General features: G+C 36.5%; 1 protein-coding gene across 2 annotated transcripts; it reads right to left on the bottom strand.

The window, feature by feature from the left end:
• Window positions 1-2,784: 2,784 nt before the first annotated feature.
• Cga (glycoprotein hormones, alpha polypeptide) lies at window positions 2,785-20,321 on the bottom strand. 2 transcript variants are annotated; one of them, XM_047559305.1, is made up of 5 exons: window positions 20,238-20,317; window positions 19,161-19,216; window positions 5,521-5,627; window positions 4,241-4,425; window positions 2,785-3,078 (listed from the first exon to the last, which is right to left on the bottom strand). In XM_047559305.1, the coding sequence occupies exons 2-5, from the start codon at window positions 19,202-19,204 to the stop codon at window positions 3,001-3,003; spliced, it is 414 nt and encodes a 137-aa protein (XP_047415261.1). In that variant the 5' UTR covers window positions 19,205-19,216; window positions 20,238-20,317; the 3' UTR covers window positions 2,785-3,000. The 2 variants fall into 2 exon arrangements, with proteins under 2 accessions (XP_047415261.1, XP_047415262.1); XM_047559306.1 differs by lacking the exon at window positions 19,161-19,216 and having other exon boundaries at window positions 20,238-20,321.
• Window positions 20,322-20,659: the final 338 nt, after the last annotated feature.

The following is a 20,659-nucleotide window of genomic DNA, read 5'->3' as shown; positions in this document are numbered from 1 at the left end:
GATGTGTGGGTTGGGATGGTAATGGTTGCCTAGGTTACGTTTCAGGGACTTGAAACTGGAAACACTGACTCTTCACTTGGGCTTGCAGGTGTCTGATGGGTAGCTGGAATGGGATCTCTGTCTTCATATTATGTCTGTCCCCATTGCTGCCTTAATATTTTAGTTCAGATTCTATTTGACTCTACATATAGACATTTTGCTTGCCCACTGGAGCTGGTATGTGTTTTCTTCTGCTCCACCTTTACACATTTGTTAGCAGCTACAGCAGCCCAAGCATCCAAAGTTCTCAGCCCTACCATTAGACCCAGATCAAGCCTTAAGACCACGACATTTGCACAGGATGATGGCCACAGCTACAGGAGTAGCTCAGCAGTTCCCAGGACAAGTTGACTGCCTGTGTCATGCAAGAAAAAATATCTTTTGAAACTGTGCCCTTGACCAGTAGAAAATTATCAAACTCTAGCTCACCCCAGCAAATCAACAGAAACCCACATCTTCCTTTTTTAGGTAGCAGCATCGTCCCTTGATCAGTACTGTCTCCCTTCAGCTGAAGCCCCAGTCACCTGCTTTGACTGAAGCTCCAATTAAAGCCTTGCCTGTGTATTTGTCCTCACTTGACTTGATTTCGTTTCTATCACTGAGTCAAAAGCTCCCAACTCCAATATCAGAAATAATACTATTTCCCATCTCAGGATGTTTGTTTCTGTTGTTTTCTCAAACAAGAATGCACTCCTTCCCCATCTATCTACTTATCTTCTAAACACAGCACGAGTATCACCTTGTCCTGTGAAGCTCACCACGACAAACCCAGACCGGCTGAGTTAACCATCCCTCCCTTCATACCACCAAAGTCCAGATCCCTCCCTTGACATGCACCTCACCAGATCATGATTTGTTGTTCACGGTCCTCACTGAACTGTGCAGTGCCTCAGGACTGGGTCTGTGTATCATTCCTCTTGGCCTTCCCAAGATGATATTTCATCCTAGTGCCCACCTGGGTTGGTTTGGCTGAGCTGGATGACCGTGGAGATATCTCTCGGTCTCTCCTTACTTCTTGAGTGTCCCTCTGTTAAATAGGATGAACTCAGACCAACAAAGACACTCCAATCAATTATGTGTCAAGAGCTCCCCACCCCCACTGACCCCGATGAGCCCTCTATTTGTGTGTCAAGCTCTCCAGATCTGACACTTAGTAAGTGCTCAGTGAATATCTGCCAGACATTTGTGTTTTTGTTCATTTGTGTTTTGGTTTGTGCATGTATTTGTGTTTGTGTGTCTGTGTTTTGTTTGTTTGTTTGCAGTATCAGGCATTGAACTAAGAGCCTCCAGTCATGCTAGACAAGTACTTAACCACTCAGCCACTTTGCTAGACATTTGAAGGAAGTAGTGATCAGCACCAAAGTTCTCTTAGGTTAAGCCCCCTTTATCTTTTCTCAGCTTTACAAAGAATCTTGAAATCTCTGAATTCTCACAATCTAATTGAGTATCAACATGATGCACTCAATAAATGCATTATAAGTAAGTGAATGAATAAAAGAACTAATATCTTCATGTGCATTTCCAAGCTTCTTAAAAAGTACATGCACCCTTTTACTTTGTCACTTTGACACCAGATGTTTACTAACTTACCAAGGAACTGGTTTACCACTCATGAATAGAATTTGACAAATCAGTGACAGTTGAAATTTTTTTGAAAACTTTATTTGCTACTGATGTTATATTCTAAAATTTCAGTCTCATGTTTTGAAATTTTGATCTACTATAGGAGAAGAGTTTTTGGATGGCTTTGATCTCTACCATGGCTAATATGATTTAATGGATATGAAACTATTGTCCCCAAGGAAAGGATCACCCTTTTTCTAGGTATAAATGCTCAGTAAAATGTGACTTTGGAGTATGGTACTACTCTGAAGCATTTTGCTAGAACTAAGTGAAAGCGCTGGTACTCCACCTAGCCCATCAGGAGTGCTCAATGGATATCTTGCTCCTCATTTATTCATTCTCACCCAGATCTGATCATGGAATATAGATCTAACGTCTCTGAAATTTCACAGCTGTTTTAGCTGAGAATAATGATACCTTTCCACAACCACCATTCAGTTATAGCCTAGCAGCTGAAAACTAACAGAGTACACTTTTTTTTTTTTTCTTTTTTTTTGTCCAGGCAGAAACCAAGTAGATAGAAACTTCAGACTGGGATTGTCCTTCCTAAATCCTAGAGCAGCAGTCTCTTTTATTTATTTATTTTTTTCTTCTGGTGTTAGAGAGCAAACCCAGGGCTTCACATGTGCCAGGCAAGTGGTCTACCACTGAGCTCTGCCCCAGCCATGTGTTTTGATTGCATATTTCTACCAGTAAAGAGGTTCTGATCCAGCAACCTCAATATATGCATGATTATTTGTTTCTAACTTGTATACGTGTATTACCATAGTAATGGATTTTTATGTTTTCATAAAATCCATCAAAATGGAAATTTAAAGGGTGATTTAGAAGTGAATAGATATAGAAGTTCTCATATTTTCTCCTCTGACCTCAGTGGATTGTCATAACTGTCCCCCTGACTGAAAGGACTCACAGCCAGCTTCTAGAAGGCTTGGTGGGAGCAAGATTCTCCAAAATCAAGTCACTAAACACACGTGGTTCCAAATCACCTATTGGTTCACTCTTTTCCACAAATCCTTTCCAAAGCAATTGGCTTTACTTTTAAGAAAAAATGATAATTCAGTGACTGAACGATGATTTTAAAAGCTTTATTTCCAATGGAAACAGCATTTTATGGTCATGCTAAATGCTATAATTCATTCCAAATGAAAGAGCTAGGCTGCTGATTACACCACAGGATAAGGAGACAAGCAATGAAGCGGCAGTGTGTCCTTGAAGCACGTCAGAATGAGCTGGTGAAGGAAAGGAGGGCTTTATCTTGCAGGTTACAAAAGCTGAACAACCTAATTTTCCTTTTCACCAAATCATCAGTCATCAACACTGCACCTTGAAATATGTTTAGGATTTGTGATAATAACAAGTGCTGCAGTGACACTCGGTGTGGTTTTCCACTCTGGCATGTCCCATTACCGTGGCCTGAAGGGAAGGAAAAGATGAGAGACAGATGAGAGACGGGGACAAAGGGGCAAAACTGGAAAATGTTAAATCAAATTGTAGCCAATTGAAGTAAATAGATGATTGCTATGTTTGCATATTCTCTATTTCAGGATATATTTTCACTCTAAAAGGTCAAGTTTACATCATATACATAGGCTACAATTTCTCCCAACCTGCCCCTGTTACCCACACCCCTGTTCTCATTCTGAATAAATCCAGCCTGTATCCACAGGCAGATGACTTCTTTCTTTCCTCCTTCATTCCTTCCTCCTCATCTTCCTCCATTTCTTTCTTTCCTTCCTTCCTTCCAGTGCTGGGGTTCCAAACCTGCACCTTGTGCATACTAGACAAGCACTATTACACTGAGCTACATTCCTACCCCCCCAATAAAAACCCACCAATTTATTTTTATTTACTTATTCATTTATGTAGTCATTTATTTTGCAGTAGGTGGGATTAAACCCAGGGCCCCATGCATGCTAGGCAAACAGTCTCCCATTGCACTACATCCCAGCCCCCTGACTATTTTTTAGTTTTTAAATTTTCTTGACATAATAAATATGGCAGGTATTGATGGGGTGCAGTGTGATAATTTGACACATGTACAATGTGTAATGATCGTGTCATGGTAACAGCATTTTCATTTTCTTAAACATTTGTCATTTTTTGTGTAGAGAAACTTTGAATTCTTTTCTTCTAGTTCTCTATAAAACACCTAACAAATTGTTGCGAACTATGGTCATCCTACTGTGCTGTAGAATGCAAGAACTTACTCTTCCTGGGTAACTACATTTTGTTACCCAATATCTGACCTCCTCTACACCTCCATCCCTCACACCTTTCTTAGCCTCTAGCGGCTACTATTCTACTTTCTATTTTAATAAAATCAACCTTCTTCGCTTAGCTGACTTTTAATTAAGGGCACAGGCCCTGGGTTCGATCCCTAGCACTGCAAAAAAAAAAAAAAAAAAAAAAAGGGGGGGGGTACAAATAGGGTACAAATGCAGCCCGCCTGTGACTACAACAACCAAGAAAAGATAGGTCATTAAATACCTTTGGCACTAAATCCTGTGAATATGCTTTATGGCCATTTCTCTGGTTAGGCTATTTAAAAGTTTTCTAAGGCCCTTGAAATTCTTACCTTGGTAAATGCTTTGGCCACACAGCATGTGGCCTCCGAGGTGATGTTCTTTGGTACCAGCATTGTCTTCTTGGATCTTGCTGGAGTCGGGTATGCCCTGGAGAAGCAGCAGCCCATGCACTGATAAATGGGGGCACCCAGTTTGGAGAAATATTTGTTTTCTTTTAGCTTACATTCTGGGCAACCTGTCAGACAAAAAAAAAAAAAAAAAAAAAAAAAAAAAAAAAAAAAAATCAAAAATGAAAACAAAACAACAAAAAAGAAGTCAAATAATCCAAAGAGGATTTGAAGAGAAACTATGAATTTTTCCTTATTATGGCATAGCAAATTTTATTCCATGGAAAAGAATAGAGAAATAAATAAATACTTTTGGCTGTATACTGGTTTTCATATATAATATCTATTTGTACTGATTACAGTTATCTTCACAACAAAACAATTTTTGCAGAGCTGCATGGGAAATTTCAGTTGTAGTGGTTTCTCTCTCTTCAAGCATGGAATCTTTATCCCAAAGCTAATAGTATGCTTACAGAGAGCACAAAACTTGACAGATGAAAACACCATGTTCATCCGAAAGGAGACTTTTGCCCAGAGGCAAAATATTTTCCCCTTTAGAATCTGCTATTGTTTTTTCCCCATAGAAATCCCAAATATTGACAGAGAGAAATATGTCAGAATTAAGACAGTTTGGTGAGGGTAGAAAGCCTGATATTAGAACAGGCGTCTGCACTTGGGATCAAGGATTAAAATATTACCATTCATCTAGAGGAAAACCATAACCAGTAGTAGCTTACGATTTCAAAGCTGATGGAATTATATCAGCCACTATATGAGATTCTCTAGCAATACAGCAAAATAAATTTACTGCATATAAATGGTTTTGTTTTTCTCACTTGTTAAGTGATGTGAAAATTCATCCACAGAGGCAATGTTAAAATCTTCTCAAATCTTCTGGGAGAAATGTGGAAAAATAACTGAGCTAACCGAATAAAGAGCATTTTCTTCTTGTAAAATTCAGATAAAGAATAATAAGGATCCTATTTCAGATGAAAATGTACAGGCTGCTTTTTAAATGGATGTGTAAGATATCATTTTCACTGTACATTTTCTGAACCTAATTTGATTTTATGTTCACTGTCTACAAGTGCCTCGATATGTATCCAGTAGTGATGATTTATCACATTTGAAAAAGAAGTAGACATGTAGTTAATGGAGTTATTGATGTACATCTAGAAATGCGTGTTGTCCTTATTACCTCAAATACAAGTTTGGTCACATACCCTGCATCGCAAACTCTCCATCAGGAAAGGAATGGAGAACATGCAGAAACACAGACAATGTAGCCAGGATGACAACTGCATATTTTCTGTAGTAATCCATGGCTCTTCTGAAATAAAGACATGACAAAATCATCATCATCATCACAATCATCATCATGCTGCCATCTTGGCTTACCAATTGTAACAAAAACCAGCAGTTTTAACCTTATTATTTACAGTAGTCACTGATGGGTGTTGCTTTCAAGTTCCAACACACTCTAAAGTCACGTAATCAAAAAGGCAAGTTTTATTTAGGAAAGAGATAGGAAACTGAATCTTTCCCTTTCCCACATAAACAAGTGAGTTGGGCTTAATAACAATGATAAATTCTCTTTTAAAATATGCCATCCCTTGGGCTGGAGTTGTGACTCAGTGGTAGAGCACTTGCCTGGCACATGTGAGTCACTGGGTTCAAACCTCAGTACCACATAAAAATAAATAAATAGAATAAAAGTATTGTGTCCAACTACAAATAAAAAAAAATTACAAATTAAATAAAATATGTCATCCTTTCAAGAAGCCCCAGTGTCCTCATTTGCAAAACAGAACTTAAACTGTGCCTTTAAATGAAATGCCTATAAAAATCCCAACACTGGATCTTGGCATGTGGCTCAATGGTAGAGCACTTGCCCACTATGCATGAGGTTCTGGGTTCAATCCCACAACTGAAAGAAAAAAAATCCCAGAACAGTATCATAGATAAAATTAAGATTACTATTATTACTTGGTAATAATATTGAAAGGTATAAGATATAGAATAGCTAAGACTATTTTAGAAAGTGAGAGCAATCACTATTTTCAGTGTAAAGACTTCTTATCAGGGATGATATACCTGAGTGATAGAGCACTTTCTTGCCTAGCATGTCTGAGGCCCTGGGTTTGATCTCCAGCACTGAATAAATACATAGAGAGATAAATAAATAAATTGGACACATTATATAGCTGAAGTAATCAAAACAGATAATTTTGGCAGAGGGATAGATAGACCAATAGGACAGAGGAGAATACTCAGACCCATATAAATATACATATGCCCAGCTGGTTTTTGACAAAGATACAAAACAACTGACCTGAGGAATTCAACCTTTTCAACAACTGCTACTAGAGACACTAAGCATAAGCAAAATGGAAGAAGAAGAAGAAGGAGGAGGAGGAGGAGGAGGAGGAGGAGGAGGAGGAGGAGGAGGAGGAGAAGGAGGAGGAGGAGGAGGAAAGGAGGAGGAAAGGAGAAGGAAGGACTCAACTTAAACCTCTGGCCTTATATAAAAACTAATGCAAAATGGATCAGAAACTTCAATATAAAATTATTAAAATTTTTTAAAAATTCTGAACCTAGGACTGGGTGAAAAGTTTTTAGACTTAGAAGCAAAATCATGGTCCATAAAAGGAAAAATGACAAATTGTACCTCATCCAAATCAGGAGTTAATCCTCTTAAAAGGAAGAAAATAAAAGACACTGAACTAGAGAAAACATTTCAAACCACATATCCAACAAAGGACTAATATCTAAATCATATAGAGGACTCCTGAAACTCAACAGAAAAAATAATTTGATTATAAAATGAATATTGCAATAAAGAGAATTTATAGATGAAAAATAAGCATACACATTCAGCATCCTCAGCCATTAAGGAAATACAAATTAAAACTATAATGATCAGAATGACTAAAATAAATACATAACTCCAAATGTTGGCATGGATACAGAGAAATAGGATAACTCAGACACTACTGATGCGAATGTGAAATGTTACAGCCACTCTGGAAAAGAGTTTGACAGTTTCTTGCAAAACCAAACAGATACTTACCTTATGACTCAACATCTATACTCTTTTGGCATTTGTCTCAGATAAGTGAAAAGTGTGTCCTCACAAAACTTATGTATGGATGTTCATAGAAACTTTATTTATAATAGCCTAAAACTGAAAACAACATAAGTGCCCTTTAAAAGATGAATGGTTATACAAACGATGGTACCTCTATACCATGGAATACTAGGCAGCAACATAAAAGAACACACCACTGATACACACAGCAGCTTGCATGGACCTCAAGGGAAGTATGCTGAGTGAAGGTTGCATACTATATAATTCCATTTATATAATGCTGTTGAATCACAAAATTATAGAGATGGAAAATAGATTAGCAGTTTGAAAAAGTTAGTGTAGGAGAGCAGTTGAGGATAAGTATGTTTATAAAAGGACAGAACAAGGGAGCCATGTGGTGATGGAACAATTGTGCATCTTGATTGTGACATCAGTCATACTGGTCTACACAAGGGATAAAAGTGCACAGAACCAAACACACACACACATACTTTACTAGTGAAACCTGAATAAGCTCTGTGAATTATAGCATTGTCAATTTTCTGGATTCACATTGTACTATAATTACATAAAATAATTATTGGGAGAAATTGGTTGCAGGATATTTGGCACCTTCTTGTACATTATTTTATTTTTTGCAAATTTCTCTAAATCTATATTTACTCAAATTTAAAAGAGTTTTTATTTTTTTAAAGTGTAGAATGAGATTTAAGATCCCATGTGATGCCAGGCATAGTGGTGCACATCTGTCATACCAACTACTCAGGAGGCTAAAGCATGAGGATCACAAGTTCAAGACCAGCAGGGGCAATCCTATGTACATCTGTGAATATACCACAGTGAATCTCACCATCATGTACATCCACAAGACACTAATGAAAAAAAAAAACTGTAAGTAAATTGCTGAAAGATCAGTACAGTAGAAGGAAGGAAACAGGGAGGAAGAAGGGGGAAAAGGAAAGTATTGGGGCCTGAATTAGAACAAATTCTATTCCACACTTTTATAATTATGTCAGAATGAATCCTATTGTTATGTGTAACTAAAAGGAACCAATGAAAAATACATTTAAAAATTAATCAGTGGGGGCTGGAGCAGTGTCTCAGTGGTAGAATGTGCGCCTAGCATGTGTGAGGCACTGGGTTCCATCCTCAGCACCACATAAATAAAGGTATTGTGTGCAGCTACAATTAAAGAATGCATAAAAGCAATCCTGGGCAGGAAGACTGATGCAGGAGGTATCACTATACCACACCTTAAACTCTACTATAGGGCAATAGTAACAAAAATAGCATGGTACTGGCACCAAAATAGACAAGTAGATCAATGGTACAGGATAGAAGACACGGAGACATACCCACATAAGTACAGTAACCTCATACTAGACAAGGGTGCCAAAAACTTAAAAAGAAAAGGTAATCTCGTCAACAAATGGTGCTGGGAAAACTGGAAATCCATATGCAGTAAAATGAAACTAAACTCCTATCTCTCACCCTGTACAAAACTCAACTCAAAATGGATCAAGGATCTGGGAATTAGACCTGAGACCCTTCACCAAATAGAAGAAAAAGTAGGCCCGAATCTCCATCACGTTGGTTTAGGACCAGACTTCCTTAACAAGACCCCCATAGCACAAGAACTAAAAGCAAGAATCAAAAAGTGGGATAGATTCGAATTAAAAAGTTTTTTTCTCAGCACAGGAAACAATCAACAATGTGAAAAGAGAGCCTACAGAGTGGGAGAAAATCTTTCCCACACACACTTCAGACAGAGCACTCATCTCCAAAGTTTATGAAGAACTTAAAATCTTTACACCCCAAAATACAAAGAACCCAATTAATAAATGGCTAAGGAAATAGGCAGACACTTCACAGAAGAAGATATAGAGGTGGTCAACAAATATATGAAAAAGGGCTCATCATCTCTAGTAATTAGAGAAATGCAAATTAAAACCACCCTAAGATTTCATCTGACTCCAATTAGAATGGCTATTATCAAGAACACAAGCAATATTAAGTGTTGGCGTGGATGTGGGGGAAAAAGTCACACTCATACATTGCTGATGGAGTTGCAAATTGGTACAGCCACTCTGGAAAGCAGTATGGAGATTCCTCAGAAAGCTTGGAATGGAACCACCATTTGACCCAGCTATCCCACTCCTTGGTTTATACTCAAAGGACTTAAAATCAGCATACTACAGTGATGCAGCCACATCAAGGCTCATAGCAGCTCAATTCACAATAGCTAGAATGTGGATCCAACCTAGATGCCCTTCAATTGACGAATGGATAAAGAAACTGTGGTATATATATACACAATGGAATATTACTCAGTCATAAAGAAAAATTAAATTATGGCATTTGCTGGTAAATGGATGAAGTTGGAAAATATCATGCTAAGTGAAATAGGCCAAGCTCAAAAAACCAAAGGCCAAATGTTTTCTCTGATAAGTACATGACAATATATAATGATGGGGGGTGGCGGGAGGAAGAGAAGAATGAAGGAACTTTGGATGGTGTAGAGGAAAGAGGGGTGGGAGAGGGTGGGGATGGAAAAACAATAGAATGAAACAGACAGTATTACCCTATATATAGGTATGATTACATGAGTGGCGTGAATACACATTATGTGCAACCATAGAAATGAAAAATTGTACCCCATTTGTGTACAATGAATCAAAATGTGTCTGTAAAAATAAAAAAGATTTTAATAAAAAAAGATTTTAAATTAAAGCCCTTTAAATTTTGGTAATTACTATGAACAAAAAAAAGAAAGAATGCATAAAAAAGGAAACTTTAAAAAATTAATCAGTGGAAAAAATAATGAAATATTTTTTAAGAAGGGTTGGAGATGTAGCTCAATGGTAGCATGCTTGCCCAACATACATGAGGCTCCGGGTTCATTCCTTAGTAATGCAAAAAAAAAAAAATGAGTCAAATTTGCAGTTATTTTTCATGTAGACTGATATAATATGACCATGTTTTTGCTAGATATTTATATTAACCCCTAACACTTTTAAAAAATAATTTTTTGCCTACAATCCCAGCTACTTGGAAGGTGGAGGCAGGACAATCACAACTTAATGAGACCTTGCATCAAAATAAAAAATAAAAGGGATGGAGCTCAGAGGTAAAGTACCCCTTGTCTAATTGCCAGTACCAAAATAGTAGTACTACTACTAATAATTTGTCAGGCAGCAGAATTAACAGGTTATAACAGAGAGGTACAGACTTGTATTTGGAGGTGAAAACATACATATGTCAGCATTTCTGTCTAACATATATATTTATATATAAGTAACTTAGAGATGAATAAACCCTGTATTAAATCAGTGTGATCTTTGGAGCCCCAAACACTTTCAGTGGGTCTGAGGTCAAAATGATTTCATAATAATGCTAAAATGTTTTTTGCCTTTTTGCTTTTCATCCCCTTAAGTGTCCAGAGAAATTTTCTAGATGGTCTATTCCATCAGACTGAAGCATATGAAATCTCTTGTGGTCAAACATTAAAGAAATTTGAACTCTTATCAAAGCTTTTTGTTTTGAAAATTGTCATTTTAAATACACATATGTTAATTGTGTATTTAAAACATTTTAAATACACATATGTTAATTGTGTATTTAAAACAAACAACAAATTGGTTGTCTTTTAAATAAATATTCCAAAACTTTTTCTACCATAATACTTAAACTATTCAATACTAGTAGAGGCTGGGGTTGTGGCTCAGTGGTGGAACACTTGCCTAGCATATGTGAGGCACTGGGTTCAATTCTCAGCACCATATATAAATAAATGAATAAAATAAAGGTCTATCAACAGCTAAAAAAGTATTTTAAAAATACTAGTAGATACAACCTCATAAACCAAAGTTCTTTGGATTCTACAATTATATTTTGAAGTGCATGGATTCTGGGACCAAAAAGTCTGAGAATCACTGCCCTAAAGAATATATAAGCCATAAGGAAAAAATCTTGGAATTAAAACTGATTTCCTTTTTAAGCAAGTATCATTTTCATGCTTTGATATTGCATCTCATATATTATGAAAATTCAGCCATTATGCAGTGAACAAATATATCAGAATTAATTCAGAGAGAAACATTTATAACAAGATTGCAGAATATAAAAACTTGAAGTCAATGTACTTTTTTTTTCAGCGCTAGTGATCAAACCCAGAGCCTTGCTGCATGCTAGGCAGATGCTCTACCACCAAGCTACATCCCAGCCCCAAGGTACATTTTAGAGTTTGCTTTATGATAAAATAAAAGGGAGATTGAAAAAAATGAAATCAAAGTCACATTTGCTGTGGCTTACAATAGCAGAAACCCCCATCCTTTTATCTTTATTTTTGAAAGAGATAATTTAACTCAGCAGAAAGAGATTAATCCTTGAATTCTAGGTGTTTTTGAAAGCTTTATTTATTTATTTAGCCATGTTGAATATTAAACTCACAAGCTGGTACATGCTAGGCAAACTCCCTACCCCTGGGTTACACACCTTCAGCCCTGAAAATATCTGAATAATTTTTATCATCCTTATCACCTTCAGATTTTTCTGTTTTAGAATTTGGAAGAAAAAAATTAAGAATGGAGCAGGAAAGATAATTACACTCAGCTGGAATTTATGATATTTTGCAAACATATGCACAATGTAAAATCAGATTTACCAATCTTGGCCTCTTGATATTCCAAGAGAGTACCTTACAAAACACCATGGACCCTGTCTTCAATGTCCACTCAATATGTCGTTAACCTCATCAAAATAATGGGAATCCAAGAAAATGTGTGTTCTCAACTTGGCCTGGAAGACCTTTCTCCTGCTTCTCAGTCCAACCACCTCAGAGTTCTTTAAAGAGCTGCCCAGCTTCACCATGAAGATTTTACCCAACCCTAAAGCCAGAATTAATAACTCTCTACAGCATTCACCTATCACTTTGCTTATAGTTCTTAAATGATGTTCCATGGTCCAGTCATTTATGTGCCTGTTATCATTTCATCCATATGAAACCTTCTTAAGGATAAAAGCTATGATTCTCTAATCCACCTCTGCCCTAGCATAAGGCACAGAATAGATGCTCAATACAAATATGTTCAGTTGGAATTTTTGAAGGAATAGCAATGTCAACCATTAGTTGGTAACCGAGTTGTAATTCACTATAAGGAGCAAGATAACCCTTGAATGACAACTTAAAATAAATGTTCAATAAAATAAAATATTTTCACATAAATTCATTAGTAATGGTATGCTCTGGCTTATGTAATTTGTAGCTGGTTAATATGTGAATCTTATGCCATAGGCAGGAACCATTTTATGATAAGATATAGAATTCATATTAATTCAAAATAAATCATTAATATAATCAGGATTTAAATTGGCTGTCTGTTTCTAGCAAACTATGCACACTAATTTAGATTCTTGGACTAAAGTGACAATGAGCAGAAGACAGCATTATTGAAATATAAAAAAAAGTAATTACTATAAACCATCATTAGTTAACATGTTTGCATATTATTTATTATGATATATAATTAAAATATTAAGTGATTTATGAAATAGGTAAACACTCTACCAAGGTACCATACAGAAAAATAAATGTATATATAGATATACATACATATATATACACATATATATGTATATAAACATGAGCATTTGTGTATGCATATATATGTATGTGTATGTGTGTGTGTATATATATATATATATATGGTTTGGTGATGGAGGTGGTTGTTTTGCGGTAATAGAGATGGAATCCAAGGCCTCACACATACTAGGCAAGCACTCATTGAGTGAGACATCCCCAGCCCATTTTGTTCCAAGAAGATTACAAGTGCTTCAAACAATGTGGCATCCTGCCCTTCACTTGCAAAGGTGTTTCCATTGCTCCTCGCTGCCAGAAAGTGGTGAAGTTTGTGGGTTTTCTAAAGGTGGTGACAGCTGGGATGATTCATCTGTGCTGTCAGTACCAAGAAGCTCAAATGACTCATAGCACATTTTTGAGATGACTGGCTAGGATTAGAGGTGTAGTACTATGTTAACCCAACAGATTAAAATCTAACTGACTTCTAGAGGGTTGACCTATGGCTTCACCTCATTAACTTTGATCTAGCAAAATAAGAAGGAGAGTAAAGTGGGCTGCCTTTTGTCATTGATCACTAATGGCAGGGAGCACCTTGAAGGAAAAGTCTTAAGTCCCAGCACATAGCCTGCCATGAAATAGGTATTCAGAAATTGTTTGTCAAACAAAGTATAGGCCTGCAAATGTCAGTATCTCGCATGGCCCAGAGAAGAGAGCGGCAGTTCAGCTTAATGAAAGCTTTGAAGGTGAAAACTTTCAAGGGAAAGTGGAAAGTTTGGATTCCATCCCACCAACTTCCACAAACCAAGCCTCTGCCCTTCTGTAGGCTCTGACCTCTATCTCTGGTCAATGAACCACCTCTGGCAGCACATGGACCACTATAAAGACCCTGAAGTCAGTGGTCAGGACACTCCCCTTGAAGTGGATCTGGCTACCAATTTTCTTTCTTCATGTGCCCTAGATCCAGGAAGTGGATCTTTACCTTATGCTTACATTCTGAACCCCCAAGTCAGTCTTGAGTGTCTTTCATGATCCAGTGCTCCACACCCCCAATCTCAAGATCCTCCAGGTTCCCTGTTTCTCTGCATAAATGCTCACATGTTGCTCTTGGGCGTTAGTGACCTTGAGAATTGTTACACATTCACTGAGAGTTTTTTCCAAATGAGGTGACCAAGGGTGATTGAGAAACTGTGGGGAAGAAGACAGACTGGTTAATACCCCCCACAATCCACCTCATCCATTCTTTGATGTAGATAATGTTCTCTTATAAAAAGAGAAGTTTTAGATAATTTGTCAGGAGTTAAGTGCTATAGAGTACCACATTTGCAGGCCCAACCGAATGCTTGGAAGATGTAAAAACTGTAAGAACCAGCTGCATGCCAGGGCGATATAAATATGAATAAGTTTTTTGCTATCTGAGGACCTCAGAGCAAAATGGAGGACTCGACACAAAGGCAAATACCTGTGAATTGAAGTGAAAACTGCTGTAATGAAAGTATTTTCAGACATTGAGACATTTGGTAGGCTGGGAACAAGAAAATGGACTGATGAAAAACCATGAGAATGAAGAACATGTGTTTGATGGAAAAAGAAACATAACAGCAGTAAATGTGTGTTCTATTGTTTTGACATTCATACAGGAACTTCATATACTCACCAGTTCAAGCAACTTCCCCAGCAGGTAGAGATGGCAAATATAGCCATCCCCCAAAACCCCAAAAGGCCCCAGTACCAAAGGAAAATAAGACCAAGTCAAGTCTCACAATTTGGCAGCAGTATTTGGAACAGGATTTCAATTTATCAACAATTTAACAGTGTTTTCTGCTCACAGAATTTTAAAAGGGAGGCAACTTGTTTTCCTAATGAAATTGTCAGAAAATAACTTTTAAAGGGGGTGGTGTTACCGTAGTTAAGAATAACATATAGAATAGTTTATGACGCCCTACAAAAATTTAGTCAATCTGACTAAATTTAAGGGACTTATAACATTCTATTTTAATTGTTACTTTAAAATGTTTCACAGTGCTAACATAATTATGTAATTAAAATCTTGGGTTTTTTCCATTATCCTTCTGGTATTCTAGCACATCAGCATTTTCAAAAATTCTCTGCATACTAAATCTATGTTGCAAAAAATCAACAAGAAATTTTGATATGACAAACTCTGTATCATAAAATATTGCTTTAAAGGACAACTTCAGTCAAATGTGGCAGCACACACCTATACTCCCAGCTACTTGGGAGGCTGAGGTGGGAGGATCACTTGAGCCCAGGAGTTTGAGACCAATCTGGGCAACATAGTGAAACCCCATCTCAAAAACAAATATAAGTAAAAATAAAGGAGAATTTCAAATATTTGTCATTTTAAAAATCAACATTATTTTAATAATGAATACTATAAGGGTTAAAACAAAGGCTAATGTTAATTTATCTTTCAGAAAAGCAAAACCTCCAGAAAAGTTACATGAAGCATTTCAGTAAGTGTCAGAATCTTTCTTACAACTCTTTAATTTTGTGCATTATATTTTGTTACATTTATTTGAGCTGTTTTTATGTCATCTTTTGACACATGACGTTATCATTCACATTTAAAAGCACAAAAGCATAAAAACGTTTAATTTGCCTAAGGCTTTTCAATAACAAGATAAACAGGACTTGATTATTGTTTAATCAATCCCAGCATGTTACTTAATAAAGACTTTCTTCTGTGATAAAACAGAGCAGAGGGGCTGTGAAGAGAAGTCCTTTTGTTCATTGTCTCAAAGTTTTTGCCCCTATGGTAGTTTGTAACTGTCACAAAAACCTCTCTCAGCAGTATGATCTTGCCACTCCATATCAAAAGGTGTTGCATGTACTTTTGTACCCCATTTGATTTATGTAGGCCCTATCACTGCTTAGACCATGGAATCGGGCAGGAGTGACACTGGTTAAGTTGTGGATGCTTCCCGAAATGACCTGGAAGTTCCTTGCTTCCTGTCTCTTAGAAACCAGTCAATATGTAAGAAATGCTACTCTCCAAGGACCACCATGGGATAAGACCAAGCCACATGGAAAGACTCAAGAGCAGGAAAGGCCACAAGGAGAGAGGGGAAAAAGCCCAAGAAGTAATGAGGGACAAGTGAGTAAAGAAGCCATTCCCATTAAGCTGTGACGTGACTCCAGCACCAGCTGCTCTCTGCGCAGAAAATCCCAACTAAGCCTGATCTACCAACAGAACTTTGAGAGATAACAATAATTTGTTGTTTTATCCACTAAGTTTTCAGGCACTTTTATGCATGGCAAGAAGTAACTAGAACAACTCTTTTTAGTTTAGTTTAGTTTTGGAGGTGTTTTGGGTCAAACCCAGGACTTCATACATACTAGGCAAAGCACTTTACCCATCCCTTAGAACAATTCTTAAGATAAAAATTTCTCCAAAGTGTGAAATATGAGACTACAATCTTGCCTCTCTACTTTCTTCCTGTACTTTCCCTGGGCAGACAGAGGAGAGGTGGCCTTTATATACCATATATATCATTAATCTGTGAGGGGAGATGGAACAAAATGTAAGAAAAGTTGTAGTTAGTGTTACCGTTTGGATGTGTGGTGTCCCCCAAAAGCTCACATGTGAGACAATGCAAAAAGGCTCAGAGGAGAAATGATTGGGTTGTAAGAGTCTTAACCCAATCAGTGAATTAATCCCCTGACAGGGATTAACTGAGTGGTAACTGATGAATTGGGGCTTTGTGTGTATATATATATATTTTATATTTTGTGTGTGTATATATATATTTTTTTCTTTTTTTTAAAACCTAATAGAAGAAAAAGTAGGTCCAAACCTTCACAATATCAGCCTAAAATCCAATTTCCTTAACAAGACCCCTAAAGTGTAAGAAGTAAAATCAAGAATCAATAAATGGAATGGATTCAAACTAAAAAGCTTCTTTTCAGCAAAAGAAATTATCAATAATGTGAAGAGAGAGCTTACAGATTGGGAGAGAATCTTTACCACATGCACCTCAGATAAAGCATTAATCTCCAGAATATATAAAGAACTCAAAAAACACCAAAATAAACCCAAATAGCCCAATCAATAAATGGGCTAAGGAACTGAACAGATACTTCAAAAAGAAGAAATACAATTGATCAACAAATACATGAAAAAATGTTCAACATCTCCAGCAATTGGGGTATATTTGTACCTATCAAGTGGAGACCTCTCTCTCTCTCTCTCTCTCTCTCCCCCCCTCCCTCTCTCTGTTTTCTGATCATCATGTGAGCTGCTTCCCTTGGCCACACTCTATCTCCAAGATGTTCTGCCTCACCTCAAGCCCCTAAGAATGGAGCTGGCTGGCCATCTATGGACAAAGACCTCAGAAACCATGAGCCCTCAAATAAACTTTCTCTCCTAAAATTGTTCAGGTCCGCTCTTTTAGTCACAGCAGTGAAAAAGCTGACTTGAACAGTTAGCATTCAATGTAGTATCTGTAACACTATTTTGGTAACAATATATCTTATTAAAAATAACATATATATTATATATATCTTATAAAATATATCTTATAAAATATATATATTTTATATATCTTATATATCTTATAAAATAACATATAATTATATATATCTTATTAAAAATAACACCTGGGACTGGGTGTGTAGCTCAGTGGTAGAGTGTTTGCCTAACATGTGTGAAGCTCTGCATTCAACCCCCAGCACCACAAAAAATAAAAAATAAAAATAACACTTACCACTGAGTGTTAGACATTCTTTTCAAGACCTGAACCCAAGTACATGACAATCCTGTGTGGTATCACTCTCTTGGGTGTGTGTGTGTGTGTGTGTGTGTGTGTGTGTGTGTATGTTCATCCATTCTTAGGAATCAAACCCAGGGCCTCATGCCAACCAGGTAAGTGCTCTACCACTGAACTACATCCCAGGCGTCAACCTCATTTTTACAGATAAAGAAATTTGTACCTCAGTGAGGACTTTTGCCTAGCAAACATGAGGCCCTGGGTTCAATTCCCAAAAAGAGCAGGGTGTGTATTCTAGAGGTGAAGTGACCTATAAAAATTTACATAATTAACCAGTGACAGAATCAAAATTTTAAAATGTTTTCACAATTCCAAACTCCAAACTCTGAACCACTCTTCACTATACTGCCTTCAAATCATCATATTTTACAATGAGCATATTAAACAATTTTTTTCAAATGCCTTAACCCTAAATAAGATGCCAATGTCCTTTTTTGGAGTCAGATTATTATGTGCCAGCTTAAATGTAAAACCATGTAACTTTTTACTTAAATATTATTTGACTTCAGTATCTTCAAAACTGTTTTGCTTATTTGTTTTGTTTTGTTTTGATTTTATTATTTGATTTGATTTGTTTTTATTATTTGATTTGATTTGATTTGATTTGAGTGAGATCAAATCCAGGGCCTTGTACATGCTAAGCAAGCATACCACTGAGCTACATCCCCAGTCCTTCAAAACAGTCTTTGAAAAGCCATTTCATCTGGACAAAAAGGGATGGTTCAGGCATTTAATTACTGATCAAGTTTTAAGGACTACTGTCTGATTGGCAGGGAGCTGAGCAAGGGGGAGAAACTTTGACTTTGATATACATTCACTTGTTTGTTTCTCTTTATACTTCTTTGAGGAAACATTATACAGCACCTATTTCATAAAGTAGAAAACTGCATGCCAGATAATTTAAAAGACTTCCCAGAAAGTAATGTGGTCCTAAGAAAGTACCCTTCCACCTGTGCTACTCCTATAGCCTAGAAGTACACAACTAATTCATATCTTCCATTTGACTTTGATTCACATATGGATCATAACATTACAGTTGTCTTTTCTAATTGGATTTCTAATTTTGCCCTTGATTCCACCCCTAGTTCAGGCAAGCAACCCTTATTAAGCCCCAGAGTATTAAGGATGCTAAAGGCTTTCTATAATATTCTCTTTGAGTCTGATGAACAAGAAATCACTGGATTACTTTGTGCAACATTACAATGTTACTGCTGTAATGTTACACACCAAAACCAGAATTGGCAAGCACTATAAATTAATGACAAACTACTCTAGGATTTACAATATAGAAAAACGGAAATTTGGGGTTTTGAGTCATTCTTGTCTTAATAGAAATATTAATTGATTCCTGTAAATTTTCTTATGAAAGAAAAATTATCTTGATCTACTTTTGGAAAAGATGTACATTACCTCCTAATTTTGCCATTTCTGTTCCCAGCTCTTGGAGTTTTCATATAAATTTCAGTCTTACATTAAAAAGAAACATACAATGAAACTAAGAATCTGTCTGGATCATAATCATTTGCTCTTTTAACACTTTCACACACTACTTTTTTCAACAAGAATTAGTGAGAAATATGACTCACTTAAAATTTCAATGACTTTCTGCAAAAAGTAATAATGAACTTAAGAAAATCAATGTTAAAATTGACATGGAAACACAAACCTTTCACAAATGGTGACTACACTTTTTTTAAGAATTAAACACAATAGCAAATTATTACGATGCAACATGTAACAAATATTTTAAACAACTGCAAATTTTTTAAACACTTCTATTCTGAGGTTAGTTGAATCAGAGAATGCAGAACCTGCTATGGAGGGTCAACTGGAAAGGTGGTTGGGAAAAAGTTTTCAGAAACTCCTTGGAATGGCCAATTAGACTTGGGAAAGTGATTTATCATTGCAAGGTCATCACTAACAATTTTTAGCATTTTACAAAAGAAGAAAAATGGAAACAATATTGAAAAAATCCTAGTGTTACTATTCAAAGTCTTCATGAGAACATTTATTCAAAATGCAATCAGAAGCTATGGTCATTCTGCTGAACAAGTAAGCCACTTTATTACTGGCCAACTTGCCAGATGTAGTTATACATCATTTAAAAATTGATAATAAGACAATATCAGCAGCTTACATAGTGTCTATTTGCCCTCTGCCTAGCTTTGAAAGAATGCCTTTCAAATGACATCCAATAACTCTTGAGGAAAATTTTAGATACTGACAGGCACTATAGCAGCTCAGGAGGAGACGTTTGGTTTCCGGCTTCTGATAGATAATATCTTAGCTTATGGTCACCAGTCACAGTTTCAGACTTCCTCCCAATACAATCATGAGTGCAGAAAAAAAGAATGATTAAATGCCTAATTCTCTTCTTAACTCTGTTTATGCACACTATTCTCAAATTATCTGTATTTTTGGTTCTCTGTATTCTCAAATATTTTTACTCCTCAATTAAAATACCCCAAATCATTTTATTCATATTACCTTCTTCTGGACTTTTTGCAGAATGTATTCAGGGCAGTTGATGGTGAATCTGAAGAGGAATTTTAATTTCGTCTGGTGATTTCTCTGTAACTGCAGTTAATAAAGTCCTCACCTGTCTTTTATACCAGCAGAGTAATAAAAACTGCATGTTCCCACCTGCTTCTAAGCTCAGGGATTACAGTAAATTCCATCCAATGATTGAATGGTACTTGGTGTAATTACCATGACATCAATTTGATCTTATCTTGTTTCAATCCTTAGATCATTTTTGTTTTGAGCCATTTTCAGGCGGTGGTGACCGCAAGGTCAGCTTATGAAAAAAGAGTGTTCGGTCATTTTCTACGTAATTTTATCAAGACATGCACACAACATCCTGAAAGTTGACACTTTCCTATAAACAAAAACCTCAGACTATTACATTT

This window comes from Sciurus carolinensis, chromosome 7, assembly GCF_902686445.1.
Source record: "Sciurus carolinensis chromosome 7, mSciCar1.2, whole genome shotgun sequence".
Taxonomy (NCBI): domain Eukaryota; kingdom Metazoa; phylum Chordata; class Mammalia; order Rodentia; family Sciuridae; genus Sciurus; species Sciurus carolinensis.
Note: the sequence above shows the minus strand (reverse complement) of the source record. Positions and strands in the feature narration are given on the sequence as shown.

What these genes read in the sequence shown, in the direction of transcription:
- Cga (XM_047559305.1), bottom strand. Translation starts at nt 19,204, where the DNA reads ATGAAAACTCCAAGAGCTGGGAACAGAAATGGCAAAATTAGGAG. An exon ending in AGAAATGGCAAAATTAGGAG is followed by an intron (nt 5,628 to 19,160) that starts GTAATGTACATC and finishes TCTTTATTTCAG; the next exon opens with AAGAGCCATGGATTACTACA. An exon ending in TGGAGAGTTTGCGATGCAGG is followed by an intron (nt 4,426 to 5,520) that starts GTATGTGACCAA and finishes TTTGTCTGACAG; the next exon opens with GTTGCCCAGAATGTAAGCTA.